The sequence below is a fragment of the Branchiostoma floridae genome, chromosome 12 (assembly GCF_000003815.2).
Source record: "Branchiostoma floridae strain S238N-H82 chromosome 12, Bfl_VNyyK, whole genome shotgun sequence".
In the NCBI taxonomy this organism is placed as follows: domain Eukaryota; kingdom Metazoa; phylum Chordata; class Leptocardii; order Amphioxiformes; family Branchiostomatidae; genus Branchiostoma; species Branchiostoma floridae.
Window position 1 is genome coordinate 1332688 of NC_049990.1, and position 9922 is coordinate 1342609.

The 9922-nt window shown below is 40.5% G+C and overlaps 2 protein-coding genes across 2 annotated transcripts in view; both read right to left on the minus strand.

Moving 5' to 3' along the window:
• LOC118427922 (echinoderm microtubule-associated protein-like 6) overlaps positions 1 to 3559 on the minus strand; it is a 45906-nt gene extending 42347 nt beyond the window's left edge. The window contains exon 1 of the mRNA XM_035837888.1: positions 3551 to 3559. Within this exon, the coding sequence (XP_035693781.1) occupies positions 3551 to 3559 (9 nt within the window). The remainder of the gene's footprint in view (positions 1 to 3550) is intronic.
• Positions 3560 to 8852: 5293 nt separating this feature from the next.
• LOC118427847 (doublecortin domain-containing protein 2B-like) lies at positions 8853 to 9681 on the minus strand. The gene is made up of 2 exons (XM_035837820.1): positions 9475 to 9681; positions 8853 to 9002 (listed from the first exon to the last, which is right to left on the minus strand). Exons 1-2 carry the CDS (start codon positions 9604 to 9606, stop codon positions 8853 to 8855), a joined length of 282 nt encoding a protein of 93 aa, XP_035693713.1. The 5' UTR covers positions 9607 to 9681.
• Positions 9682 to 9922: the final 241 nt, after the last annotated feature.

Consider the following 9922-nt stretch of genomic DNA (forward strand, 5'->3'; position numbering starts at 1 on the left):
TAGCGTTTACTAAAAGGAAGAAGGCGCTCTTTGCAAAAGCGTAGGAGGTTACTCAATGACTGATGATGTCTTTGAGTTTATATGCACATTATGATGGTAAAATGTGAAGAGGCAAACAACATGCACGGGCAGACAGTCTGAGGAGGTTTGTTACCGAGAAAATGACCATGTTTTGTAAGAGACCCCATGGGAGTATTGCAGTAAACTCTTCACGTGAGCTGCTCATTGAAGATTTCCCTTGGCTCATTCTCCCACGGACTGAGAGAAACGAGAGTTTGCCACAGCTATTAGCTTCCCATATGAGATGGTTAGAAGTCTGACAGCAGACACGTCAGGAGACATAGCCTGCAGATGTATATACTAATCCGTAACTTATCATGTACTATGCTGTAGACATTTATTTATTTATTTGCCAATGATACAACTCATTACACGGATCTGCCTAGGCAGCTTTGGGCTGGTAGCGGCAGATCCACAGAGGTTTGTTGTTTGGAGTTTCCGTCTCCTAGGAGGACTTCCAACCAAGGATGCAAGGGGTTCCTCCTACCCCTGACTCATGTGTCATGGCGGGTGCGTCATGCCCGAACATGCCCCTATGGTCTGTCACCACAACAAAGGCCTGTCACTGCCACTGCTGTAGACATGCACCACGGGCGGCGACGTGGAAGGAAATGAAAGACGCACGGCTCTGAGCTGGGCCATGTTGATTTGATTATATGGATGACATCCGCGCGCGCATCAATTTTCGGCCGCTTCCAAAAAAAAATTTCAATCATGCAGTATATTGTACAAAGCATCTGCGAAATAAGCAAATATATGCCGCGGAATGCATAAAAATATTGGAAAATATCATAAAATATCAATGTCAATTCAAAGATCAAGGGATAAGACGTGAAAGCGAAAATGAAGAATTTATTGTTGGGTATACCATATTTCTTGCATTCAGCCTTTTGCGACTACATAGATTTTCATATGGAAGGTAGCTTTTATTTTTGGCCAAACTGTTTTCTCCCTTCTCACGCTCGCGTCAGCTTTGGAGTTTCTAGAGGACGTCATTAATATACCAGTAATAAATTCATATAATCAAATCAACGTGGCCTTATAATTCGCTCGGCAGGAAAATGATATTGCAGCGTCGCTAATAGGTTTACTGCATTGCAAATCCATACCAGAGGGCTAGATGCATCTGTGTGACAAAGAAACATCTCCTCAAGCAACTACATATGACTGTTATCATACCAAGTGCATAAGCAACATCTATTTTTGGCATATCTTATTAGCTGGATGTCTAACCTTCACCGGTGTACATCTGTACGCTTTCATGTGCAATATCGGTTAACTAGGATTAGTAGTAAGGTAGTCTGGCCTGTCATGGATCGTCATTTTTATAACAGAGTCCCTTGAAAAACAGCCTCCAGCTTATTCCAAGCTTAAGGCGCTGCTTTGTAATCTGAAGATCTGATGCAAAATAGGTTCCGTTTTTCCAGTATGCACCGAAGCTCCCCCGCTAGACTATATGTCTTTTGAATCGTTAATTACCAAGGCCAGACATCCAGGTAATAAGATATGCAAAATAAGATTTACTCAAATAACTGAATATGATTTTCGAGGTTTCGGGGTTTTCTATTCATGGAATAATTAGATCGATACATATTAAAGTTTACATTTTTGCACACTTACTAATATTTCTCTTTTTGACCTCTGTTATTTCCAATATGTGCACTAAAAGTATTTACAAATATATATAATTCACTAATATGAATGTACGTTTCTAGACCAAAGCTTTAAGGGCCTACTACTTGTTCTCTCAGTACATGTACATCTCCCAATGGGTACAGAATTGCTACCAAGAAGCCAAATAGCCTATTTGTACGTCATCGCGGAATCCTCATAAACCCGGCTTTGAAAATCCGTCCATTAAAGTAGAGATAAAAGCTACATGTAGGGACAGCCATTAGTCTAGCTATTACATATTACAAGAGCTATTAAGAACTGGCGGCCAAACCGCACACACACAGGGGGATATAGGTTCCTGGACAACACAATCCCTCTTCAGCCGGAGGTAGGCAAGGAAATTGCACTTTGTGGCGTCGGGCATGGCGTAACTGGTAGAGCGTTCGGCTCGGAATCTATGGGTCCTGAGTTCGATTCCCATCGTGCCCCCGACGTTGTGCCCTTGGGAAAGGCACTTTACACGACTTTCCTTCTGTCTGTACCGTGTATGTGGCATTGTTAATATAAGTTACAAAACTTGAGTGCAGTGCCACATCGTCCTCGTCTGTCCAAAAGCAAATAGAAAAAAAAATTGCACTGAGGATCAAAACAACCAAAATGGCGCTTCACTACAAACGACTATGAGGGTTTCAGAAGCTCCAAAAGAATTAAAAAAAATCAAGATGTTTGATTTGTGACGTTAATTTTGTTTACTATACCGTCGCATTAATGCAACTAAAGGAGTCAATGAACAATTAACAATAAATAAACGACTAAAGGATTTTTAGAAGCTAGAGTTTTATTCTTGACATAATTTTGTTTACTATACGACGGCTTTACTACAAACGACTAAAGGATCTTTAGAAGCCACGAAAGAATTAAGCAAGATTTTGCATTTGCGAAATTAACTTTGTTTACTATACTGTGGCTTAACTACAAACGACTAAAGGATCATTAGAAGCCACGAAAGAATTAAGCAAGATTTTGCATTTGCGAAATTAACTTTGTTTACTATACTGTGGCTTAACTACAAAAGACTAAAGGATCATTAGAAGCCACGAAAGAATTAAGCAAGATTTTGCATTTGCGAAATTAACTTTGTTTACTATACTGTGGCTTTACTACAAACGACTAAAGGATCTTTAGAAGCCACGAAAGAATTAAGCAAGATTTTGCATTTGCGAAATTAACTTTGTTTACTATACTGTGGCTTAACTACAAACGACTAAAGGATCATTAGAAGCCACGAAAGAATTAAGCAAGATTTTGCATTTGCGAAATTAACTTTGTTTACTATACTGTGGCTTAACTACAAAAGACTAAAGGGGTTTCAGAAGCTCCAAAAGAATTAATTAAGATTTCTTTATTCTTGACATAAATTTGTTTACTATACTGTGGCTTTACTACAAATGACCAAAGGATTTTGAGAAGCTACGAAAGGATTAAGCAAGATTTTGTATTTGCGACATTAATTTTGTTTATTATGCAGTCGCATTACTTCAAACGACTAAATGGTTAAGATGCTCCAAAAGAATTAATAAAGATGTTTGATGTGACATTAATTTTGTTTACTATACTGTCGCTTTACTAGAAACGACTAAAGGATTCTTAGAAGCTTCAAAAGAATTAATCAAGATTTTTGATGTGATATCAGTTTTGTTTACTATACTGTGACTTTACTACAAATGACCAAAGGGTTTTTAGAAGCTCCAAAAGAATTGATAAAAAATTTTGACTTTAACATTATCGCTGAATTTCAAAATGTTTACGAGCTGCATAGCTGCGACTTACAGTTATACGATAACAATAAAAAAAATGCTGAATCTCTGACCCTTACCTCCCCCATCATGACCTCAATAAATAGCGGCCTGCGACCGATTTGAGCTTCTCATAAATAAATAAAGATTCAAACAAACATGCGATCTTGGTGATTCTACGAGTATCGTATTAGATCGGTCTGTAAGAACCTGCTTTACAGGCTGCCCCCCCCCCCCCCGGAAGTATTGTGGTATAATCTATAGACAGTTGGTCTGTCCAGTGAGCTTACTTTTGGCTCTGAACTTGTTGAACATTAACTGTTACAGCATGATATAGCTAAGGAATTCACAAAAACAGACTATTTTTTGTTCATTATTGACACGAAAACAAGTACAGGGTTTCATATGGATCATTTCTGCAAATAGTAAATACCAGCTCAGTTGCATAAAATCATAAATACAGGGTTTACTCATAGGACTATTGATGGCTTAACTGTTATTACCCGCCATCTTTGAGGCTATGTTTAGTTTCTAAGAACTATTCCATACATTATACACGAGTATTAGAGGCTGTGGGTGTGGCTTATATGATTGGATCACTTCACTTAAGCCGTACGGTGACGTTTACAATCGGAAGATTTCAGTTGTGCACGAGTTACGACATGTGGTAGCCGGCGTTTGGACAAGATAAATCTACGATACAGTGCCCTAAATAATTCGATCTGAAATTACCTCGCACAAGAAAAGACTAAACTTGGACTGTATGGAAACAACGATGAAGCTATTATGTAAAGATAGGAACTTTCTTCCAACAATAATTTGCTTGCAATTTCTACCACTGTACCTTGAAAAGTTGTGCTTGTGACTCAGGGTTTATGCAAGTTGCATATGGGCTGCTGTACTGCATACCTTTGGTGCCTTGTATCATCATGTTTGGTAAAATGGGTAGATTTGCAATATGGGTAGGACCGTACATGTATTTGATCTCTTTATAACGATAAAACCTGGTATAATTATAGTATGCCAGTTATATGTAGCTGTCTGTACATGTTTGTTGGGTGTTCTAATGGTTTAATATTTAGCGTTTGGGCAAAGTTTTTTCTTTTTCCTTTGCAAAGCCTTCACGAGGAACAACATGTGACTATCGATAATGTCTCTCTGCTATCCACGTGTATTTACTGTAATAGCTTAGATTGTCTTGTGGTTAAGTCTAGTTTGAGTGATGTTCTTTCATTTTCCTGAATTGTCCACTTCACGTGGGATAGCATGTGGTGGCTAGGTGGGTGGGGGTAATCTTTTAATTGCCAAATTGTCCTGTGTGTTATCCATGTGGATTTACTGCCATTCACGTGGCCTTTAGTATCTAATGGCACGATTAGGTACTACTGTGTAAGCTTGCGTGACTCAAGACGCAAGGGTCTCATCAGTAAGACATGGGAGAGTACATGTGATACTGTGTCTATAGAAGCTGCACATGTACCAACATATGCATACCCGCAAAGCCCATGGCCATAAGTCGATGAGTCTTAGATACCCATGGATTTTGGTTGCACGATTGACACACGCTAATACCACCTGCAAAAGTACGTCGTCCACATAAGCTACACCCACCAGAAATAAAAAGGACATGGGACTTGGAGAATGCTTGACTGATTTACAAATCGGAATCCATCTATATGGCAACATCTTCAAGAATTTGCCTTCACTTTAACGCACATCTTCTTAAAACATTGCCTTCGCAAACAGTAATAACTAATTATCCATTTCGCATACTACAAGAGTAGAATTCCTGTTTAAGCACGAATAAACCTTTGAGTGACGTTCAGTTAATGCCAATGTAGATGGTAGCGATAAAGCCGTGACTGAAACTCAGACCTGAAGAATCTGTCACAGATCAACAGCGTTAGGAAACGTGGTTATACACTAGTCACCAGCTTATTGCATGACTGTTAATAGCATAAGTCGGGGATTTGTATAGAATTCTAATAAACCTAACCATTATACAATGCCAATCACTGTTTTGTGATCCCGAGTTTGCTGCCAATGCTGTAGGACCGTGTACAAAACACAAAGGGCTAAAGAAGTGATCAAAACTGGACACCAACGCAAGCGTTTCCCGACGTACTATCACAGGCATGAAGACTTATCTAACATAGCTGAGTATGATCTCTTTGGTAAGAAATCAATGGATTGAAAACATTGCTTTTCTTGCTATCGTATCAACCCACTTCCTTCATGAATTACGGATCAAAGTGATAATACTCCAGTAATAAATGGCCGAAGCTGAAAGCCTCGCTAATAACTAGGTTAATGGTATTGCGGAGATTAATGAAGTAGAAGACTGTTCTTGTATCTTTCTGCAATAACGACCTACGTAATGATCAGGTTAATGACAAGGTACAGCTTATCAACAGGCTTTCATGCATGTAAAGTGATGTTTATATCGCACTGACTAATTTATGTAAGTCCGTAATTTTAAACACAAAAACATGGGGATTACCCCATAATTTTGCTGTACAACACAACTAAGGAAAATAATGATCATCACAGAATTGTGTCATTTAGTGGACAATTTAGGTAATTGGAATCACAGGCTAAATTGTTTGAACCTTTGTTTATTCATGAGAAGCTCAAATCGGCCTACAGGTCGCTTTTCATCGAGGTCATGGGGGAGGTAAGAGTCAGATAAAATTTAACAGAGGTACAGATTTACTATATCGAGTCCTAGTAAATCTATCAACATATATAACTACATATATATGGTACAAAACATTAAGTAGACTCCATCTGGCACAATGAAGTCCACCCGAACAAATTGAATTCACAGTGAACATGAGGTATTGGTATTATCAACTTTAGTTTGCAACTGTCCCAAAACTGTAGGACAAGATTCATTATGTGCTTTTTTTTCCAGAAATAGTTCGCAAGGACATATCAAAAGTATATCCTTGTACTATTCCTGTACTCGAACTGTTCAAAGTGTAATCTGAATTATATTTTTCTCTGGGTTACAACTTTAATATGTAATTATCTCCACAGGAGTGCTAGGATGCCTTCCTGTATTCATGCCGAGTTTGTGGAAGCTAATAATGGTGACTATATGCCTGCTGAGCCAAGTTGGGGAACGGCCACCTCAATCTCACAAGGTACGCTTACGGAATATATAAAAACGTGATGCTGTTAGCTACATGAAGAAATAATTGCATCTCTTTGGCTTAGGGAAATTGCCATTAGTGTATTGGCAAAGACGACGGATAAGATGATAATTTGAAAGATACATTTAATTTTTATACTAGCTGGAAGCCAAATAAAGATTTTGTTAGCTTTGCGTCTTTGGAAAAAATTGTCAATCTTACATTTACGTGATATAAACGTCAAGCAACGCCTGGAGTTTAACAGATAAATAACATAAATGCGGAGTTTGTGAAAATGCAAGTGATGTCGAGACAATTTGACTTTACTGAAGAGCAGATTTACCTTCCTGAGATAGAGCTACAGAAAACAGATATTATGTACAGCATATCCATGTTCATCGCACTGGGGAAATTCCTCCACATCTTTTTTGACAAGTGAAATGAACAGTAGACCAAGGCTTAACGTGCCGTCCATCCAGTATGGTAGCAAGCGTGCATGTCGGGGAAGCGACATCAGCCGGAGTTTGAGGCAAAGTTACTCGTCCCAACACCACGTTTAGCTGTTGGTTTTAAGCGCCGCCAAACTGACCATGCCAAACGGGCCCGACCGTTTTGGCGTAACGGTTTGGCGCGTTGGCTTTGTGATCTGCGTCTCACAAGCCCGGGAGCCAGGGCTCGAATCCCGGAACCATGAAACTGTTTCTACTCGTCTCTTATAGTGCCTTCACACAGAAACCGAATCAAGCAGAGCCAGTCGGAATGAAGAATTTGTAAAATTCGTGCCACGTTCGGGCTGGAAGTCCTAATGTATCTAATACCTCTTCACACTAGAGGCGAAGAGAGAATTTCAAGAATACGTTACGAATTGCCATTGATATATACAAAGAACTTTATCCAGACGACATTCCGGCTCATTCCGATTCTCGTGTGAAGGGGCGCGCTACAGCCGTTAATCGCGCATTTACAGTATGCTGGCTGTAATCCCTTCATGTGATGGGTTATTGATGTGGCGGAACAAACCCCTGGCTTCTAATCCGTGATTGGCCAGACGTCATCCTCGGGAAATCAGACGTTTGGCGCGGAGGAAGCGGCGACCAGTCGACGGCCTGTGAGATCGGCTGCGGCCTGCAGAGGCAGGTTCCCGTGGGAGGGGGGTTCTGACAGTCGGGGCGTTTCAAGATTGTGCCGTTTAGCAGAACCTTTGTCAGGGCTTGAAATAATTTTTCTTCATACCTGCACGAAAATTACCTGCACCAGACAAATTTTACCTGCACCACTCTGAATTTAGGAAGTACGGATCAACGAAAATTGTTCAGGAACCATTTCCATTTTTTTCTTTCATATTTTATAGGTAGTAACATTCAATGCAGCTACTAACAATCCTCATACACCTTCATCATAAGACATTTATGCATAAAACCCAGTACATGGACCAATGCAGGTTAGGTGCAGGTAGACACCAGAAATACCTGCACAGCTCCAATGTTACCTGCACTAACCTGCATATGCAGGTGGGATTTCGAGCCCTGTTTGTGATACCAGAAGAATCCAATTGACATAATCTGCGTATACCAATCCTAGGTATATAGATGTTGTTGTTATGTTTTGAATGAAAGAGATCGTTTTAACTTTTTGTTCAGGATGTAAAACAGAGACATGTCCTAACTTTGAAAATTAACAGAGTGGCGCTTAAATTGCGACAGGATGGCGCACCGCAACTGTTCTAGTCTATAGGGAGATCCTAGTAGTGTGTGCCGAAAAAAGTCTCCAAAAGGCTCATATAGAGTCCACTCCCTCGCGACCTCAATGAAAGGCGGTCTGCAGGCCGTTTCAAGCTTCTTCCAATAAAGAAAAGTTCAAACGAAACAACGCAAATCATTTGCCAAGCTGGGGAACAATTTGTGAGTGGGATTTTCTCTACCGGAGAAGGACAACCTGCGCTTCGTTGTGGAATAAATGTTGATCGTAGACACTCAAGCGGTAAAATTGTTTTGGGCCTATTTGACCAGATTCTGCTAGAATCTTTCAGGATCCCATGTATTTATTGTGTATTTATTATGCTTACGTTACATGTACTTTGGTTTCGTACCTACTGGGAACTTGAATGTGATGCTGGTTGTTAATATGTATTCTGATTTGATTTTATTTACTACTGATATATGCGTCCGCCCCCACCCCCGGGCACATGGGGTAAGGGCAACATAGGCAACCCCTGGTTATATAAATAAACAAACAAACAAAAGGAGACCTACTGAATCTTGTGGAACCTCTCGTTTCCCGCGGCCACGTAGTGCTGCCCAGTCTGCAGGTCCTGTAGGGTGGGGACCTGGTGGCCCGTGTTGGGGGTGTGGATCCGACGGAGGGGGCCTCGGGACGTCGGGCCGAGCTTCTTAGTCACCTGGGGGGAAATTAATATTCCATCATCATCATCATCACTTTTATAACACATATAGTTCCCAAGGAGATGTAACAATTGTACAAGGTACAAAGTATGGCATCTACTGGTACATAACTACAGTTCAATAAGGCTAAACCATCTAGTACATGACTGTGTCGTGTTACAAGTGGTGTTGGATGATAACGGCTAGACATTCTTACCCGTGAGGTAGTTCTTACTGGAGGCTAGGCTGGCTTAGGAGATTGCTGAGACTAGTAACAGGGAGGGGGGGGGGTATAATAACGTATCTGTTTGAACCTTTATTTATTCATGATAAGCTCAAATTGGCATGCAGGCCACTTTTCATTGAGGTCACGATGAGGTCAGATAAAATATAACAACAGTACATTGAGTCCCAACAAATCTATCAACATATATCATTACATGTACATGTTCATAGTATAAAGCGTATTATAAGATCTCCATGACTTACTTCATCCAGGAACGTGTCCATGTCGGGGTACTGGCGCTGGTTGACGACGAACTTCTTCGGATCCTGGAACTTGTCTCCATTCTTGTGGATGTGGACCGTCCGGACGGTCTGGGAGGCCGGCATGGCGCTCATGGTGCTACGTCATCAACTGGGGAGAGGAAGAGAGAGAGGAAGTGAGCTAGTAAACCTTAGGGTACATGAGGATATACAGGAATTGGTTTGTGACGTCTGTTTGGTCAGTCTGCATGCATTGTGCTCATGGTGCTACTGCATCAACTGGGGAGAAATGGGGAAACTGTGAGCTTGTATACGGAGATATTTAGTAGGTTTTTTTTTTTTTAAATGTGCTCAGAGTATTTTTATTGATAATCCTGTCCTTGTCAAATTCATTTTGTATTGGCTCTGTTTTAGTCAGCAGGGCTAGCCCTTTGCAATAGCCACAGGCTGT

Coding starts and splice junctions, on each gene's coding strand:
- LOC118427847 (XM_035837820.1), bottom strand. CDS start 9,606: ATGAGCGCCATGCCGGCCTCCCAGACCGTCCGGACGGTCCACATCCAC. Junction 9,003..9,474: donor TGGACACGTTCCTGGATGAA/GTAAGTCATGGA, acceptor ATTTCCCCCCAG/GTGACTAAGAAGCTCGGCCC.